This window comes from Silurus meridionalis, chromosome 23, assembly GCF_014805685.1.
Source record: "Silurus meridionalis isolate SWU-2019-XX chromosome 23, ASM1480568v1, whole genome shotgun sequence".
Lineage (NCBI taxonomy): Eukaryota > Metazoa > Chordata > Actinopteri > Siluriformes > Siluridae > Silurus > Silurus meridionalis.
The window spans coordinates 20,173,289-20,194,839 of record NC_060906.1 but is presented as its reverse complement, the minus strand read 5'-3'; the positions used below and the strand labels follow the sequence as shown (position 1 = coordinate 20,194,839).

Genomic DNA, 21,551 nt, shown 5'->3' with positions numbered 1-21,551 from the left:
GCCCTGGTAAACACTTTATATGCTTCATGTTACAACAGTAATAGGTGCTGACTTCATTTCCAAGTCTGTAGACAGTTTTCAGGTTCTGATTGGTTTAATGCGTGAATTCTGCCAAATCACGAACGGTCAACCCGTAGATTACTGATATTTTGCATGTGGAATAATTTTTGCAAGAATTATTGGAAGCAACGTTTTTTTTTTTCCATAATACTCGTTTTTCTGTGTTTCCAGGAGATGGCACGCTAAGAGTTTGGGACGTGAAAGCCGGCTCGTGTCGACTAGCAATTCCCGCACACAAAGCCGAGATCCTTAGCTGCGATTGGTGCAAATATGATCAGGTGACAAGAAAATGACACACATACATGAAATACCTTATGAATAATCAATTAGGTTCATAATTCATTACTTAAGTAATTGAATTTCATTGTAATTCATTGTTTTATATAATTTTTAAAGTAATCATTTTAATTACGGAGTCATCAAACCTACGGATTACGAATTTTCAGAACTTATTTTGTTATTTTGTGCGAAGAAACATTTTACGATAGAGGAAGGTTGCATATCTTTGATTGCGCTACTACTTCTGGGATGCCTGATGAAACTCTTTCTGACCATCTAGACTTCATCATCTATTTGTATTCTCGAAATGTTTGCCTTACAGAATGTGTTGGCGACGGGAGCCGTCGACTGCAGCGTGTGTGTTTGGGATCTGCGCAACGTCCGCCAGCCTGTAACTCAAATGGCGGGCCATTCCTACGCCATCCGGAGAGTAAAGGTAACGTCAAGTGACTCGTTTTATACGGTGGTGCTGTTGAATCTGTTGATTTTTTACTTTGAAAAAGTTACACTAAACAACCTAATTACGATAATAAGGTCAGGCTGTTGCAGGGGAAACTCTGGTAAATGATCACACCAGCATTTTTACCCTATACAGGATAGTTTAAATCTATATTTAGTTCATAGATTTGTCATTCCGAGGCACTGGCATACTCCACTAAGTGATACCAGGCATCATTTCTCAATTTTACCTTCTTAGCATGTAATGTGACTCTCAATCACGCCATCATGCCAACACTGTCACATTGTGTTCGAGAAATGTTCTCGATTAATGCATATGGCTTGGCAAAGTTTACAAGCACAGGTTATACTCGTGATGTGACCGTGTGTGTGTAAGATAAAGTGTCCCTGTTCTCAGTGTAAAATAATAGCGTGTAACTGTAGATAGTTTCACACTGACAAAAAATTCACACAAGTACATATATCTTCAATTAACGAATTCCAATATTTCTCATAGTCATCGTTATAATAAAATAACTGTTACTATAGAGCAGGGGTCTTCAACGTTTTTCAGGTCAGGGACCCCTGATACAAAATGTGCCAAACATAACATTACATCACGCTGGTTTTAATTATGTTAAGACTATTATAACTATGCTGTTGTTGTACATGCATCACTGTATGTATATTTTAATAGATTTGTGCATTATAATTTATATTTTGCAATTAAAATCTGGGTGGACTATTATACATTCACATGAACTTCACCTTTAATTTTTCTAAACTTTAAGGTATTTATTATAATAATTTTGAAATTAAATATTTCATTGTTGATGTTTTTAACCATGTTTGATTTTCTCAACAAAAAATCCTTTTAATTAAACATTAATTAACAGACCCCCTGCAGTACCGCCGTCACCCCCCAGTTGAAGACCAACACTTTAGAATATTAGATTGAGGAAATGTCTGACATAACTTCTGACAAGGAAGTGACACCTCAGTGGTTAAGATGTTGGACTACTGATCGAATGGTCTTGAGTTCAATCTCAGCACCACCAAGCTGCCTGTTCTGGGCCCTTAAGCAAGGCCCTTAATCATAAACTGAGTTGTATAAATGAGAGATTTCTCTCTAGATAAGGGTGTCTACCAAACGCCATCATAAATATAAATATACTAACATACTTGCCTCCATGTCACAAAAGTTCAAAACATATAGCAGTTTATATTGTTTTTTTAACCCCTTCCATCATCTTCTACAGCTCTGTGCACTGGGATCTAAAACCCCTTTAATAAAAATGCAATAAATAATATGGCTGATTAGGAAATGACCTAACTGTCAGTAAATAGGTCGCTCTAGTTGTCTAGGCATTTTAGTTTGAAGTTGTCTGCGTGTTATTTCAGCCCGTTAATCACTATAGATTCCCACATTAGAAGCCTCTCATCAGTGTTGATAAGCAGTTAAATCAAGCGAAACATGCAGTACATTGTGCAGTTAGTTGATTTGTGGTGTTCGAGAAATAAAAAATGACTATGCTCCACAGTAAATCTGATCTCTTTTTATTTGATTCTAATTTATTTTATATCTAATTTATCTAATTTAATTTATCTTTTTTTTATGAGTTTAAAAAAAAATGTATTTTTAAATTTCAGTTTTCCTTCTTATTTTTTTTTATTCTTTATTTTTATTTTTTTTATTGTCAATTTTATGTCGCATTCTTTTACTTTTATTTCAATTGTAATTTTTTTATTACATTTTCGTGTAAATTAGAAAATTTATTATTTTATTATCGATACTGTTGTTTTATTATATTTTTTTATTCTATTGTAATTTTTTTATTGTTATTATTTTTAATATTATTCATTTTTATTTGCCTAATTATTTTATTCAACTTTTATTTAAAACATTTATTAAAAATTATTATTAAAAAGTTTTTATTTTTGTTCTATTGTAAAATTTTTGTTTTACTGTTATTATTTTTATTATTATTATAAATTTGTATTTGCTTATTTTTTTATTCTATTTTTATTTTACAATGTTAAAGATAACCTCTACGTTTACATTTATGGCATTTGGCAGACTTATCCAGAGCGACTTAAAACTAAGCAGTTGAGAGTTAAGGGCCTTGCTCAAGCGACCAGCAGTGGCAGCTTTATGGTGCTGGGTTTTAAACTTGTGACCTTTTGATCAAGAGTACAATGCCTTAACCACTGAGCTACCACATCCTAACATTGACCTCTGGTAGAGCCACTGTCCCAATTCATTAAGAATTTAAATTTACATTTAGATTTCTGTAAAGCTCCTTTGGGACAACATTTAGTGTTAAATACACTGTACAGAGCGATGTTCGTGTCTGTGTTGAGAATGGTCCATTTACTGTGGTGGTCCTTTTCTGCTGATTGATAGGACAGGAGGTGCAGACGGGGTTGGTACATAGTAAAAAGCAACAGATTGATTATAGTCAGAAAGTGATGATGCAGCAAATCAGTGCATATGCAAATTCATATCATTTATTGCAATATGTTTTGTTTATGCAGCAGTGTATTTTTTTATACAGCTGTTATTTATTCTCTCTTTTGACTTTCACAGTTCTCACCATTTTGCAAGACCGTGTTGGCATCCTGCTCCTACGACTTCACAGTCAGGTAAAGCGAATAGCAAAACAGTGTCTATGATTTATAAGCCAATTTATTTAAAGTCTCATGATATTTTTTATTTATTTTTTTTTTATAAATATATCTCAAATTTGTTGTTGCATTGAACCAATGAATATATTGGTATTTAATATAAATAATGTAATATTTAATATTCACCTTACAATGCATTGTTTTAAAAAAAAAAATATATATATATATATATATATATATATATATATATATATATATATATATATATATATATATATATATATGTATGTAATTTAGGTACAAATATAAGTAAACAATAAATATAATAACACAAAAAAATGTGTAATGTAACCTGACAGTAAAATTAAGGCAAAAAATACATTTAATAATTAATTTTTTGTAATTAATTTTACAGTGGCTTAGGCCCACAGGTTGCATGATTAGTTTTGCATTTAAGCGATCATTGAGCAGCACACCTCAACAATGATGGAACTGTAATGAATGGACATTCAGTGCAATCCAGATGAGGATGGGTTCCATATGGAGTCTGGTTCCTCTCAGGGTTTCTTCCTCTTACCATCTCAGGGAGTTTCTCCTTGCTACGGTCAGCACTAGCTCACTCATTGGTGATAAACTTTATAAGGAACGGACTTATAGATGCTATACTCATTTTGTAACCGCTTTATTTCTGCAATGCTGCTTTGAGACAAAGTCCATTGTTAAAAGCTCTATACAAATAAAATTAAATTTAATTAAATCGATCGAAATCCTAGTTAAAAGGAGAAAATGTTATGTGCATATGCAAATCTCATTTACATATGTACATAACATTTTCTCATATTTCTTACATTTACATTGCTAGTCGGACATTTGCTGATCTAAACACAGATATATCCCAGTGTGTAGTGTGTGGATAAATTACGAAGTAAACTCTGCGAGGGTGGAAGAGTCGGTGGTCTTACAGTCTAATGGAGCTGTAAAATATACCAATGTTATTTCGGACTCGATCGGTTTATTTCAATCATGTGTTCTTAATGCACATGGACTCATATTTACACCTGAAGCCAGTGAGAGATTTTATTGCTATAACGTTTCACTGTTACTCAGCCACACAGAACCGTTTTCTGATTACAGATCGTTATTGTGGCCTGGCCTGGGATTATTACATAGTTGGAAACCTCAGTTACTGCCATTGAGTAAATTGAAAATGCGTTCTTGGTTTGATTACATTAGTTGAAATGGTGTTTCTGTAGATATCCCATACTATTAAAACTAATCATGTGTGCGCAGTGTAAATATATAGTGATATAGAAGTTTAGAGACAAAAGTCAATGATCAAATGATCCACATGTAGATTCAGAGAATGTCAGTGATGTTATAGATGGATAATTCTTTTAAACGAATTGTGTATGTAATGAGTGCAGTGATGCAGTGAAAAAGTAGTCTTAAAAAGAAAAGGGTTTTTTATTTGCATTTAATCTTCCACAGAAATCGTTTAATTTAGATAATACATGTTTATAATCTGGACCTAGAAGGTAGTACGAGTCATAAGCAGAGCTCAAAGTGGCGTGAGAAATTGGCTTCTGGGTTTACAGGAAATTATGCAGAGAAGCTTGCCAGCACACACAAACACACACATGCCCACATTGTTTACTTATTAATAATTCATGTTTTAAACATTTCCCCATAGAAAACAGTGCTAAAATATTTGTGGCATAAATTGCAAAGAAAAAACGTTTTTCCAATGTCAATGGAGAAAAGTGTTTTAACAACTTGTAACATTAACATTTCAAAATAGTACCTTATACTGTGCAGATTCTGAAGAGCTTCACGCTGTCGGTTTGGATGGAATTTTTTTTAACCTGGAATTCACTCAGTTTGTAGATCAATTTGTCGTGCAACAAACACCCATTTGGCTGAATGAATCTTACACAAATCTCCATAGCCACACTCCATAATCTAGTGGGACATCTTCCCAGAAGAGTGGAGGTTAATGCGAGCAAAACGTGAAATGAGATGTTTATAAAGCACATGAATCTTATGGTCAGGTGTCCACAATTTTTTGTCCATGTAGTGTATCATCTTATTTTTATTTTACAAGCCCAGTTGTTCTCACTGTAGGGCTCTGCCTGTCCAATATATTTGGAGTTGACTGTGTTACACAATTAATGATGGCATAGAAAGCAGACTGCAAATTGTGCTCTGTGAAAATATCCACTGAGTGCAATCGATATCATCCAATCAATAATTAGGAAAGTGCCAAAAAATACATAATGTTGATTAACCAACTGTTAAATTTTTTTTTTATCTTCTACTGTATAGTGACACTATATTCTACTGTATATAAATCCACATAATAATTACCCCAATTCTATGTTTTATTTGCTTATATGATTATATAATTTTTATTTATTTATATATATATATATATATGTATATATATATATATATATATATATATATATATATATATATATATATATATATATATATATACAGTACAGACCAAAAGTTTATATATATTATATATACAGTACAGACCAAAAGTTTGGACACACCTGCTCATTCAAAGAGTTTTCTTTATTTTCATGACTATGAAAATTGTAGATTCACACTAAAGGCATCAAAACTATGAATTAACACATGTGGAATTATATACATAACAAAAAAGTGAACTGAAAATATGTCATATTGTAGGTTTTTCAAAGTAGGCATCAAGAGAATGCCAAGAGTGTGCAAAGCAGTAATCTAAGCAAAAGGTGGCTACTTTGAAGAACCTACAATATGAAATATTTTTGAGTTGTTTCACACTTTTTTGTCATGTGTATAATTCCACGTGTTAATTCATAGTTTTGAAATGGGTTGCATTTCATATTTGAGTATTTCATATTTAAAATATAAAGTAGTGTTTATATAAAAACAGATGGTTTCTCATTGTGAGCACTTTTGGCTTCAGGCTATTGCACCCATTCTGTGTAGCTTGTACAGCTGACATATGTGTGTGGGAATACATTTACAGTATGAAATAACAGTTTCTCAGAACAGCTTTTTGAACGCAGCGTTGATGGATTCAAGGCTGAGAATTTTCCAGGTTTGTTTTATGTTTAACAGTGAGTATTTTTAGCAGTAGAATACGTAATGCGGCACGTTATATCAATGCGGACTGATATAGTGTATGGCCGTGCATTACTGAGTCACACACACGCTGTGTGTATACGGTGACCACTGTGATGAACATACTGTTAGAAGTCTGGATTCTACAGGCTCTGCATCCATACCCAATGCTTTTTTTTTTTTTTTACATTTTATTACTATTTGTAGCCATAGAACATCTTATTTAAACAGTGTGAGTGTGATTTGAAGTGAGCATTCAAAGCCAGTGATCATGGTCACTAACACCAACTAAGTTGCCATGAATTGTGTGTGTAGAAAGTGTTTTTAAATATGGAGTAGTAAAGGCAAGTGTGAAGAGAAACTTACAGTGTGTAAGCACTGAGACACACATCATTTATATTTGCTTGCCAAGGTCTTGCACTATGAGCAAACAGTTCAGACGTCCTATCATTAAATATTAGTTTAAATCACATAACATTATAAATAAATAAAAAAACAGAGCTTTGAGTTCATTGCTAACAATAAACTGCAGCATCCGACATAAGCAGTGGTTCCATGATACAATCTGACTGAATAATACTATGTTGATTACGCATTCATTTCATTCTTGGTATCAGTTCCAAAAACAATTGTACTCGTCTTCAGCCTGAGAAAGATGGCCTCGATGCATTTCTAGCTCAAAGATATCACCAGAGTTACTCCAGAAAGCAGTCCTTATCATTTTGTCCTTAATGAGCAAGCCATTTGCAGCAGTGACCAGGAAAAACTCTCTGAGATGCGATGAGGAAACATTTTTGAGAGGAACCAGACTCAAAACAGACTCCATTCATTATAGTTCCATCTTTGTTGCGGTTATCAGCTGTTCACCGATGCTAAACTTTTCATGGCAATTGCAGCCCTAAGTCATTGTGCCAAACTGTTTATATTAATTAAAGTCAGAATTTATTTTCGTGGTTCTCCACAATAACATCATGGATCTTTAGGCTGTTCATGTGGAACCATCCTGAGCTTTAGCGAGTGGCCTTCAGTTGACAGCCAGACGGTTTTCCGCTTCAAGTTATTTAAATTCCAGGAAAACTCTCTATTCTCCAGACATTAGTACGTATTTCAGAATGAAAAGACACCCGCCCTAATGTCCACGAGAAATAGCCCAATAAAAGTCATCTAGTTGCTCTTGAATTATTCATGATCTCTCCTGAGGTTGTTACCTCAGAAGAAGGCAAAATTAAAGGCAATGGTCAGAAGTTCACCTCAAAAACATTATTTCAATGGATAGATAAATGAAAAAAAAGATTCAGCTGAATATCTGCAGATTCAGTCCCTCTTTCTTAATTTAGATCAATAATGTGCCTTTTGTCAGGGTGTTTTTCCATAAAGCTTAAAGACCAAACTAATGCTGTGTGATTTACAAAGAACATTTCTAATGGAGAGTCCTTACTGGCGATGTCATTTAGTCATTGGGATTAACCTGTACCTGGAAACCCAGCCCATGCCTCTTTTTGAAACGATGCCAACTGTGTGCTAGCAGATCGTTAATTGCAATGACAGGCCTTTTATAGGAACATCATTTGGCTGTAGTGCAGTAATCGTTGCCTTGGGCATTCAGGAGCAGGTCAGTGTGTTTGTCTCAGAGTGTTCAGACCGGCTAGTCAGCTCCGCTACGATCATTATTGTTTTGTTGTATTTGTTCAAGCAGCTGCACACACACACACACACACACACACACACACACACACACACACACACTACATATACACCAAAGACAGGTCCAAAGACTGAGGACAAAAAACATTTTCTTTTACTGTGAACTTTCAGGCACCAGTTTTATCACCAGTTTAACTCTAAGCAAAATAATAGTAACATTTTAACACACAATAATTGTCTTTTTCTTCCTCTTCTTCTTCCTCTTTTAATAATAATAATAATATTAGTAGTAGTAGTAGTAATATTGATTATATAAAAAAAATATATATTTTTGGTTCCAACGTAAATGGACCCTAATAGTTTCATGAATAATGGCAGTGTATTTCTCAAACTCAGTTATACCACCTGCTGCTAAACTCTCAATTCTAATTAGTCAGTAGGAGTTTATGAATCATCTGTAACAGCAGCTCTGACAGTACTTCCTGCTGTAATTCGGGAATAAGTTAAACATAATTATTCTAGTATATTATTGTTTCTCTAGTATCAGTTCATTCGCAAGGGTTTGTACAGATGAGGTTACGACAAAAATCAAAAGTTCAAAAAGAAATCAACAAGGAAATGTGAAGGAAAAATGTCACCGTGCTGTAAATTACGTGTGACAAGTACAAAAACTTTACATCTTTTATGCTTGAAAAAAGAATAAAAGGAGGACACGGATGAAAACTTGGTCGTATTGAAAGTAAATCGCATGCATTTTCACCACGTTCAGAGAGATGTACATCATGCAATCATCCAAGTTGAAATGTGACTTGTGTACAAGGATTCAAATACAGGTTGAAATATTTTGCTCGTGTATTTAATTTCATGCAGATTTCTTCTGTTTTATGAAACTGCTTATGTAAAAATGATGCAAATTTTGTATGATGTAATATCCTTTACTTGATTTTTGGCTACTTTTCCATTGTAATTTCAGTAATAAGTTTAAGAAGCTGATTCTGTTATCTGCATTCTTATTAGTTTTACTTAACACATATGCGTGTTACAGCCAAATTGCAGTTTAAAATGCATAGTAGGTCACAGTAATCTTGCTGAGGCAATAAATCAGATTTTGTACACGTAGGAAAATCTTTTGTTCCTCCTCTGTAATGCGACGTGAACACGTTCGGGCCGACCTGTATTCATTTGTAAAAGATGACATGCACAAGAGCGTGAGAGGCACCTGCTGTCACACACACTGTGCTGTTTGCTTAGCCGAAAACTGCTTTCAAAAGAACGAGGTCTTCATATTTACCAGCGATAACGCTTCCTATTCCTGTCACAATAAACTGCCCACAGGAGCAGCCGTGTTGGGGCTTAGCCATAGAAACCGGGATGTTTACACAGGGTCGGTTTCAGAGGGTCAATTTTGCATTATTGAAGAGTTAATGAGGAACGGAAATTGGTTCTTGTGTCTTTGTCGACACATGGATATTAAGAAAATGTGCTGATTTTTTTCTTCAAAGCTGGTGACGTACATTTATGTGTGTAGTAGAAAGGATTGTTTGGTTAAGTTTCAAATAATAGAATTTCACCTGTCATGGAAAACGTGAAAACTAAGGAAACAGATCCAGTGTGCCCTGTAATATTGGTGGATTATTTTGTTAAGCTACTGATATTGCATTTGGCAAAAGTATGAGCTGGGAATAATTATTTACCTATAACATAATGCATACGGAAACTATTCATTCATCTTATTTGACAACAACTTTTAACTTTTTTATTTACAATTTGAAGTAAAAACTATTTTGCCATTCATGTTCGTGTGACAAGTTTGTGGCTTTTATCACATACTTTGTCAGGGTCAATCCACAGCTAGGTGTACGTTTTTATAACATTTTAATGCAGGACACGTAGGCGAATAACAGCCAGAGACGAAGCACAACTAGTCCTGGATTATCTCAGCTATGTACCCTGGTCATTTGCCAGCATTGACCAAATTACAGCTGATGTGATAATTGGATAAAAATCATCAATTTTTTTAGTTATTTTATATATGTTCGATCCAGAATTCTGTCCTAAATAAGAAAAAGATTTAAGAGAGACAGAAATTGTTTATGTGGGATTTATGTGCCTCAGTGTTTCCACTAATATTGGAGCAGTTGGTGTTAACACCTTGTGCCATTTTTTGTTATATTTCATATTGTCCAGCTCGTCAAATTCATCTTCAAAATCAGCATTTTCACCATATCGGTTAATGTCACATAAAAAAACATTCATTTCACTTGATGTAATTAGGAAATGTTGGAAATAAGCTGTCACTCTGTATTCAGCTATAATTCTATGTTGTTTAAACAGTTTGAAGTTTCTGTCCATACCCTTTTTTTTTCCTTTTAACATTAATAAGATAAAAAAAAAAAGATTTATTTATGATCCGGAGAAAAACCGAAACAACCGCAGCCTCTCAGTCCTAAAGAATCAACAGTGAGCGAAAACCTACTGACCATTATAAAGTCTTGATGCTGGAAACACTTTCTTTACATGTCTTTATATTATGTAATGCTATGCCAAAGATTAGACATTGTTCTTTGTTGAATGACAGCATGGTTGTAATTCTCCCCAGTTTATTACTTGGACTGTAAACATGCAGTACTTTCATTCAGGTGAGATGGGATTTCTTTTCCCAAAGGGACCTGTTGAAATTCAGACCAGATACACTATATTGAAAAAAGTATTGGGTCACCTGACCTTTCCTGCTTTATGTGGTTCTTTTCCAAACTTTTACCACAACGCTCAATTGTACAGGAAGTCTTGATGTGGTATAATACAATTTTGCATTTACTTGAACAGAAACCCAAACCTGTTCCTGCATGGCGATGCCCCTGTGCATAAAGTGATCTCCTTAAAGATCTGGTTAACATGCTTTGGAGAGGAAGATCTTAAGTGGGCTGCTATAGAGCTCTGATATCATCAATACTGAACATCTTTGGGATGAATGTGAACGCTGATTTCAGTTCAATTCACTTTGATTTGTAGAGCGCTTTTAACAATGGAAATTGTCTCAAAGCAGCTATAGGGATAGATTGCAAAATATTTGCTTTATAAACTAGTTCCTTTAAGTTCATCCCTATAAATGAATCCCTACAAATTTTTTCCATAATGAGAAAAAACTACCTGAAAAATAATGAGGAAAAAACTACCTGAAAAAAACTTTGAGATGAACCAGACACAAAAGGGAACTCATACTCATCTGGGTGACACTGAATGTCTATTCATTATAGTTCTATCCTAATTCATTAGCTGTTTACTGATGGAATGAAAACTGTTCATCGCAAATCCAAGCAAACCGTCCACACTAATTACAGTCTATATCCAAGATCCCGGCTTTAACTCTTCACAGCAATCACATTGATCCTAAAGTGTTGCTACATAGCTCTATATGGAGTATAGATGAAGAGGAAGATAAAAGTCCACTGGCATCATTGTCAACAAAAAGGTGTTGTGTGTAATAAAGAAAATGGCTCAGCTAAAGTAAAAAATTGACCAAAACGCAAATGACACTTAAAACAAGTGTAAGTTACTTTAGTACAGACACCACTAAAGATCACATGCTAGTTATAAAGATTTATATTTGAACTTACTTCTGTTAGTAACAGTATTGGAATGCTGGCTTGCATAAGCAACAATTTTCATGAAAACGGTTTCCTAAAGATAAAAGCAGTGAATCTAAATCAGTTTGTGATCAACTTGTTTGACACACAGCTTTTTTTTGCTCTATTATCTGTATATCAGATCAATAGTAATTTGTAAGCATAACAACCTACAATGCACCACCACTTTCTTTCATTCATCTATTATCCTTAATTCATTCTGACAGCTTTTTCTAAAAGACCATCATGCCACAGTCTTAAATCCTTTATAATTAATATGTTAGCTCCAGCTCTATGGCAACCTTAGTATTAATGCTCGCCTAACGTTTTGCCAGGACCAGCGAGGTGATTTAATCGTATTTGCTGAATAGATGAGAGCAGGCACGTTGAGCCAGGGCTGCGTCAGGGCTTTGAGCCGGTCGGCTCGTCGCTGAGAAAGAAAAACGAGCGCTCAATTAGCGTGATTGCTTCTCCATCTGCAGGATCTGGGATTTCTCCAGGACTCCGCCGCTGCTCGACACCATGGAGCATCACTCCGAGTTCGTGTGTGGCCTGGACTTTAACCTGCACATCCCCAACCAGGTACTCAAAATACAGGTGCATCACAATTAATTAGAATATCATTAAAAAGTGGATTTATTTGAGTAATTCAATAGAAAAAGTGAAACTTGTATTTTATATACAGTAGATTCATCACACACAGGCTGATATATTTTAAGTGTTTATTTCTTTTCTTTTGTCCATGATTATTACTTAAAGCTAAATGGATCACAAGGCCAGAAAATAAATCATCGACTGGTTGAAGAACACTTTTGGCTTTTTCAATGAAAATGAAGTTGAACATCTGTACACTTACAGTTGTGTTCAAAATTATTCAACCCCAATGCTGTAAATGGTTTTAGGGAATTTAGTGTACATTTGTAATTGTATTCAGAATGAAATCCTACAAGGACTTCTTAAAGAACCATATGCAACTAAAATGACATCAATTAGTTTTGTAATACAGTAGTAAATGTTTCTTTTGTGAATTCTTCATTGACATAATTATTCAACCCCTTAAAGACTACCACTCTGAAGAACAGAGGTTCAATGAAGTGTTTTCAATCAGGTATTGAAAACACCTGTGGATATCAGGGAGCAGCAATAAAGCCTAATAAGCACCAATTAGGCAGCTTTAAAATGACTGTGATACTCAGCTCCTTCTAGACATTTACTGGTGTGGTTACAAACATGGTGAGGTCAAGAGAATGGTCCAGGAAGACAAGAGAACAGGTGATTACTCTTCACAGGAAGGGCAATGGCTATAAGAAGATTGCAAAGATGTTAAACATACCAAGAGACACCATAGGAAGCATCATTCGCAAATTCAAGGCAAAGGGCACTGTTGAAACGCTACCTGGTCGTGGCAGAAAGAAGATGCTGACTTGACTGCTGTGCGCTACCTGAGCGTAGAGTGGAGAAAAGTCCCGTGTGACTGCTGAGGAACTGAGAAAAGATTTGTCAGATGTGGGTACTGAAGTTTCTGCTCAGACAATACGGCGCACCCTGCGTAATGAAGGCCTCCATGCCAGAACTCCCAGGCGCACCTTGCTGTCCCCAAAGAATAAGAAGAGTCGACTGCAGTATGCCAAAAGTCATGTGGACAAACCACAGAAGTTTTGGGATAGTGTTCTGTGGACTGATGAAACAAAATTAGAACTGTTTGGGCCCATGGATCAACGCTATGTTTGGAGGAGGAAGAACAAGGCCTATGAAGAAAAGAACACCTTGCCTACTGTGAAGCATGGCGGGGGGTCAATCATGCTTTGGGGCTGTTTTGCTTCTGCAGGTACTGGGAAGCTTCAGCGTGTGCAAGGTACCATGAATTCTCTTCAGTACCAGGAGATATTGGATGACAATGTGATGCAGTCCGTCACAAACCTGAGGCTTGGAAGACGTTGGACCTTTCAACAGGACATGATCCCAAGCATACCTCCAAGTCCACTAGAGCATGGTTGCAGATTAAAGGCTGGAACATTTTGAAGTGGCCATCGCAGTCACCAGACTTAAATCCGATTGAGAACCTCTGGTGGGACTTAAAGAAAGCAGTTGCAGTGCGCAAGCCTAAGAATGTGACTGAACTGAAGGCTTTTGCCCATGATGAATGGGCGAAGATACCCGTAGATCGCTGCAAGACACTTGTGTCAAGCTATGCTTCACGTTTAAAAGCTGTTATAACTGTAAAAGGAAAAGACATTTGTGGTTATTTCATTATAAATGTTATGTTATATTTGTCTGACCTACACGTGCCTCTTTGATTTAATTGTAAGCAGGATGACTGAATGATCATAATCAATGTCAAACCGACCAAAACAATCAATTTCAGTGGGGGTTGAATAATTTTGAACACAACTGTATATATTCGTTTGGTCAAAGTATATCTTTACTTTCTTACATTTAAACTAAAGGAACATTCATGTGTCTCTGGAAAAGCATAAAAGACTTTTGACAAACTGTAAGTGACCGTTCAAGAGTCTAGTTTTATATCAGCACAGGTCACGTTGAGGAAAACTGAATATCCAGCATCACTCATGCGTCTCAATTTCTACTTTATTTTATGCAATGGTTTCAAGTGTTGTGATTTCTACCATGTGCGTTCAGTGTTCTGATACCCAGCATGACTCGACTAGCCTACTCTTGTTCCTGTAAGCGTTCTATTCCAGCACTTATGATGGGTTGCAAATCATTTTCCGGAAAACACGTAGGCGTATATTAGTTAAATACGTTTGTAATATGTAACCTCGTCTCAGTTCATTCTCTTACTGACTTTAATCTTCACAGTGGTGGACGATATTTTTGTCTTCATGGCCGACTCAGTTTATTGAAAGCAAACAGCTATTAATCTCTGAGACCTGCATCATTGTTTCCATCACGGCATCCCAATCAGCTTGTGTAGTAATAACCAGGCTTAATTAGTGATTATACATGTGACATTCTGGAAAAAATTGCTCTCACACACACACACACAGGTATAGATGTACCAGCCATCGCAGAGTACAGTGTGTTTTGGTGTAGCAGTGTGGTCCAGGCCTCAGGGGACACGGCCCTGCCTGACTCCAGCACTCACAATGATGAAAAACAGGCCTGGAGTCAGATCATTTAATGAACCGTCACTCACGAACTCAACTCATCAGCCGCCCAGAGCGCCACTTTGCACAAACACACACCCTTCCAGTACCGCTTTGAAGCCTTTTCAGTACGATCGATATTACCGGCTCATTTTTATTCATCTCCTGCTGTGAAACTTGGACATGATGGAAATAGTTTGAGTATTGTTCAGGTGGGTCACTGCATCAAAGTCTTTAGATGGAAACTTGAGAGTTGAAAGAGTGGTCCAGTGTCTCCAAGGTTTATTTACAATGATCTATTTTGTTCATATAAAGAAAATGTATGTACACATGGAAAAAAACGACAATGGTGTCTTTTGTTTTGGGGCACCATGTGCCAACAGAGCTCCTTGGCATAGATTCCTCAAGTCAGGTCAAGATTGGAAAAACATTCGGGTGAATCTATACTCACTGTAGCTTCTGATTCCTGTACCTATCTGGCAGGAGAGGAACCTGATGAACTCTTCTGTTATTGTAGCCTATTTGGCAGTGGCGTACAAAAAACACAAACCATGTTCTTGAGTTACAGTGAAGATCCACTAGGTAATATATCACTCTAATAAAAGTGCTCCCTTTATTTTTCACTTGAGTAAATCTAAAAAAGTATTTGCCTTCAAATGTACTAAGTATCCAAAGTGTGATTTACGATGGCTATTGTCATTTTTGTCACAAGACTGTTTGCTTAAATCAACTCAGGTTTTGTGAAAAGACTTTTATAAAGATATTAATGAGTCTAACACTGATCGATATCTATTCAAATGAACAAGAGCCCATAACCATGTTTTCAACTATTTCAACAGTGTTGGGTGTTGTGGCGAGTTGGAGTCTGGAGTTTCTTCCATCATTTATTCCTCTTCCATATACTTCCTCTCTAAATGTTCTAAATGTTGAACCGACACTGAACTGTATGTTGGTGATAAGTAGATACACCGAGCAGTAATCAAAACAGGTTTAAAACAGAGCATGCGCTCGACCCTGATTGGTGGATTGCTGCGTGTTTGAGTTTTTATCCTCATAAATAAAAAGGAACGACTGATTTCTCAAAATGTGTTTAAATCAAACGTAAGATATTTGACTTTTAGTAAAGTTAAGACTGCTGTTAAAAGAGTTACTGTAGTTTCTACCTGTAGAACTGTTGCTCATTGGATGCTTTTCCTGTGTAGAAAGTTATGCTAAAAAAAGAAAATTCAAATACTCAATGGTTTTTTGAACATGAGCTTCAGGCTTGATGCTGCTTTAACAATAAAATACATCCTGCTCTGGCATTAAAAGATTGGCCTGTGTATCTCAAAAGCATTACTCCAAATATACAATTAATTTATACCAACAGAACATCACACACCATTTTGCAGATTTTGTCAATTTTTTTGGAAATGCAGCCTTATGCAACTGGCATTACACATAGCACGGTTTATGGCAGCATATAAGCATAGAAAAAAAATCTTTATTATCTGAATAATCCTATCACTTTGCATGAAATAAGATGAAGCGTAACATGCTCCATCTTGCTGGCTTCGGTTGTGGTTTTGTTATTCCTAGATAAGAAGTGAAAGCACAACCTAATAATACAGATGTGTTATAGGGAGAATGGAGATTCTAGTTTCTAAAGCTGGTTGATGTTTTATACATCTCAGCTCTATCTTTTGTCTTCATTGGCTATTACTAATCTGAATTGTCCAGATTTCTTCCTGGTCACATTCATTAGATAAATTAGGGGCGTAACCAAATATGAAAACGCTTTTCTGAAGATAATGCATCCCAAACTGTTTTGTGTATGCATCCGAATCCTGCGGTTTTGCAAGTCCTTTTTTTATTTCATTTATTTTTTAATTAGCTTATTGATTTAAATGTGCAGTTTTAATGAATAGGTAGCGAGGAATACAAGGTTTTCTGTGTTGCCAGGTTTCAAAAACTCACACTTTTACATATGTTTAAAACAAAAATGCACAAAAAGATATGAAATGACCCTAAAAGTTTGCAAGTATAAGATGCATGTTTATTCGTTTTTTAATCATTTAGGAGACAAAGCATTACCAATAATGCACAGATATTATATGTGGAATTGTGCAATCTTGCTCACAAACAAAAATCAAGTTAGATCAAGGTGAAGCACTAAACATAATACAATGAAAAGAAAACAAAGAATAGAAAAATGCTGCTTGAAGCCCAAGCCAAATTATAGGATGACGCTTAGAAGAATACAGCATGTGTGTGTGGTTGATTTTCTTTTTGTCTGTTCCACATCAGACATGTTCCACATGTTCAGCTGCTGGAAGCCTGTGAATGGAGTGGGATGTTCATTACAGACAAGAGTGCACAGCTTAACAGGTTTTCTCTGCTGTATCCCCCTACACACAATCGCATACATCCTGATTGTCACACTCTCCTGCCTCCCACTTGTCAGTTCCACTACACTCGGTCTGTTTCCACCCCCTTACCATTATCACCCATACCATAATACAGTATCTCCTCCTTCTGCTCCCAGATACTGTATACCTTTTTTTTTACTTCCTGATATATTCTATATGGCCAAAGGTTTGTAGGCACCTGTCCCCACTTTGCTATTATAACAACCTCCACTTTTCTTACCAGGCTTTTTTTCCTGTGGCTGTCGGGATGTTCATTCAGCCTCAAGAAGATAAAGATTTACTCTGACCAAACAAATCTATAAATGTTCAGATGTTAAACATTAATTTTCATTGAAAAATCCCAACATAGGATGAATCACAGGTTTACACACTCCTGGCATCCTTTTCTCTGAGGCTGAAATACTCTGAGGCTGTGCCTCTTGTAAAACTTGCTGAAGGTGTTCTTCACTAGTTGGAGATTTCTTTTTGACCTTGTGATCCAGTTCATCTTGGAGCAGTTGAAGAGGATTTAGGTGCAGTGACTGGGCAGGTCATTTCATGATAGATAACACGCCATCCAACAATTTCTGCTCTTGTATGGTGAAGTCGGTACCAATGAGCCGCAGTCCAGACAGAATTGCATGGTGTAAATTATAAATGGTAGCCATGTTGGTTTTCCTTTCGCCTGGCAAGTCTCCAACTGTCCCTTCTCTAAAACAACCCCAAACCATTAAACTTCCACGTTTGACTATGTTTTTTTCCTTTTACCTGGTTTGTTCAATATAAACAAAAGGAACATAAATGTGTTTCAAAAACGATAAGACCACTGTGGATATATCCCATTATTCCCTCTGCCCCAGCTACAGGTATCACAGACAGACAGCCAGAGACGGGAATTGTGAATTCTCAAAAGGATCATGCCGTGTGGCGTCTTAAATCGAATCTGAGCACGGAATTTTCCTTTACACGTTCACACCCACTGTTTCGAGTCATTACCTTATTGTCCCTCCTCACTGCGGCACTGGCTCTCTCTGTCCGGTCTCGCTAGTGTAGTAAAGTAATTAAGGGAAGTCGTTTTTTTTTTTTACTCCTTTCAATGGATGAGTCACGGGGCCTGGCAGCAGTGTGCACCAGCTCCTATCCTGCTCCCGAATAATGAGCTTCCCTCCCTTCTGAGACGGGGACGATAGAACAGCAGCAGTGAAACAGGACCGAGCCATATATCATCTGTCCTAGACCACTTACTTCACTACATCATTGTGCATTATGCCGAAACGAGCCTCTGCACTCTTTTACTTGCCCTGTCATTCCATCGCATATGATGCATTCGGACAAAAGGGAATATAGCGCCCTCTGTTACTTCTCATTACTTTGAAATGACAAAGTAATAGATCTCATGGCTTCTTTAATTGAATGAATGTCTCCCCCATACTTCCTCTATAAGACTGAAACCCGGACGGAGAGTGGGCCGTACGCTATAACTGCCATCTATTTAAAACGATAGTTCAGCCAAAAGATTACTTTTCATTGTTTTCTCTTTTGGAATGGCGTATACTCTGGTTGTGGTTTGGAGTGGATGACCAAAAGGGACAGGACCTTTGGAAAACTGTTGGTCCTCTTTACACTTTCCTCCAGGTTTCCACAGGCTCTGGGTTACAGATCGGAAGGTTGGGGGTTCAAGCCCCAGTATTGCCCATCTGTTACTCTTATGGCCCCTTGAGCAAGGCCCTTAACCCTCTGTGGTCTAGGGGCACAGTATCATGGCTTACCCTGCGCTCTGATCCCAATTTCCCAAAATTACTTTGATATGGTGTAAAGTACATGTGATGAGGAAAAGCACTTTTACCTTTATTACTGCTTTCACTATATATGTTCCTCTGCCCAGTGTGGGGAAACTTGTGTTGCCCAAAATCATGGCCAAAGTTTAAATACATTTAATAAAGTAGACAGTAAGGTCCATTTAACTGCAAATTGTGCAACCTACAGTAATTCAGTAAGCTTGGTATCAAAAGGTTTCGAGACTAATTATATAAACGGTGCTATTCTGATAACGTGCATTACCACTTCTGCGATTTCATCATGGACAGCAAGTTAGAGTAACAAAGAGCAAAGTTCTGCATGAACCCGGGCAAATCTGCCACAGAGACGTTCTACATGACGTAAGTTTGGCATACGGCGATGCTGCAATGAGTCGCTCGAGGTGTTTCAAGTGGCAGGCACGCTTCATGAGCGCTTCAAGAACATCACTGGAAGACGACGAGAGATCAGGAAGACCTTCAACGTGCTCAACCCCTGAAAATGTCGAAACCATTGCGCATGAGGACCTTTCTATCTATCTATCTATCTATCTATCTATCTATCTATCTATCTATCTATCTATCTATCTATCTATCTATCTATCTATCTATCTATCTATCTATCTATCTAAGTTGTTGTGGCTACAAGGTTTATTTTATTATACTCATCCCATTATACTATTTCCATTATCATTTCTGTAACAGCTTCCAGAATGACACACCGTATAAATAATAATAGATAACTGTGATCTGAAACATGTACATGATTTTTGGAAGGTGTTTCCAGGGTCAGCAACTTTATACCAACGGGAACAAGGAATTTTAAAGTTTGGGGTTTTAAGACAAGCTGTTTCTCATTTTATTAGTGTCAGTGGAAAGACAGGATAGAGGCTGGTAAGGAATCACTTGCAGGGACCAACTGCAAATAGATTAAAATAAAGGATGACGTTATTTTATTATATTTATATAATGAAATAAGAGGAATTAAATACTTGGGGATGTGGATTTTTTGGAAAATGGGTGATGGAAGTAATCCCTATTTCTTGATTGCTTGCATCACATGGAACATTTTTTGAAATATTTTCCTATAACAGAATGACCGATCGTCTTGCGTTTTGCTTCTTACTTAGAGTCGTAAGGTTCACCTATTATATATTTGGGTGTACTACTTTAACACACTGTTTAGTACAGTATTATTTGGTTTGGGATAAAACCCTGTGAATCAAACCATGAGGAAATGTTCTCACTGTCTCCATATGGCGTATGAGGACATGCGTTCTCCCTGATGACTGCACTTGTGTATTCGCAAACGTAGTCAATTAGTCAAGACGTGTCTGGTGTCTTTTTTTTTTTTTTCCCTTTAAGAGATCAAACACCATATTGTTGTCTGGACAACCTCATCTTTCTGCGAGGCTTTGTTGCTTGTTTATTGCTGTCTAAGAGAATAAAGGAACGGTGAACGCAACTACATTTCATATGCACTTTCCCCATGCAAATTCAACTTCATTTTTCATTCTTCATGCTTGGCTCTTTGAAGCTGCTTCAAAAGAACAAATGGCATTTGTCCTGGATGTGTAGTCCAACCTGGAGTATATTGCGAGCAAACATCCTTATAATGCAATTCAGAGAAGAGGCAAATGCCTTTCAGTCAGCTAGTGCCCTTTGTTCGGACTCACAGCTCAGCGCCCTTTAAAGCAGTGAAGTAAAGAAAACTGGGATTGAATTTTTATCGTCCTCAGCGATGGGGCTTAGTCCATTAGAGTGATACCGTCAGTGCTGGTGCAGCATTGCTCGACTTGGCAAAGGCAGTGCATATCCAGGGGTTACTGAAGGGGACAGCATTGCATGTATCCCTTCGAACTTATAAACCTTTCTCACGTGACGGACATGTTGGCCCAAAATGTAGCACACTTTTAAATAACGTTTTTTTACTATAAGATGTTTTCATTTTCATTCATCTACAATAACTCATCAGTCTCAGGTTGGAGTGAATCTGAAGTCTAACCCAGGAACATTGTGTACAAAGCAGAAACGTGTGTGTGTGTGTGTGTGTGTGTGTATATATAAACATTATGACCACTGATTATCTCTTCATCATGGCACCTGTTAGTGGGTGGAATATTATTAGGTAGCAAGCGAACATTTTTTCCTCAAAGTTGATATGTTAGAAGCAGGAAAAATGGGCAAGTGTAAGAATTTGAGTTTGACAAGGGCCAAATTGTGATGGCTAGATGACTTGGGTTAGAGAATCTCCAAAACTGCAGCTCTTGTGGGATGTTCCTGGTCTGCAGTGGTCAGTATCTATCAAAAGTGGTCTAAGGAAGGAACAGTGGTGAACCGGAGACAGGGTCAAAATAAACTTTTGGCCATATCATGTATGTTGAGTATCCAAACAACCAATCAGAATAAAGCTTGGATCAATATTGCACTTTCTTTCAGAACATTACTGTGGTACCAATCACTCCAATCAACATA

General features: G+C 36.7%; 1 protein-coding gene across 1 annotated transcript in view; it reads left to right on the top strand.

Moving 5' to 3' along the window:
- pex7 (peroxisomal biogenesis factor 7) overlaps nt 1-21,551 on the top strand; it is a 40,001-nt gene that overhangs the window by 16,731 nt on the left and 1,719 nt on the right. Inside the window, exons 6-9 of the mRNA XM_046836822.1 lie at nt 232-338; nt 662-775; nt 3,365-3,420; nt 12,269-12,368. Coding sequence (XP_046692778.1) covers nt 232-338; nt 662-775; nt 3,365-3,420; nt 12,269-12,368 — 377 coding nt within the window. The remainder of the gene's footprint in view (nt 1-231; nt 339-661; nt 776-3,364; nt 3,421-12,268; nt 12,369-21,551) is intronic.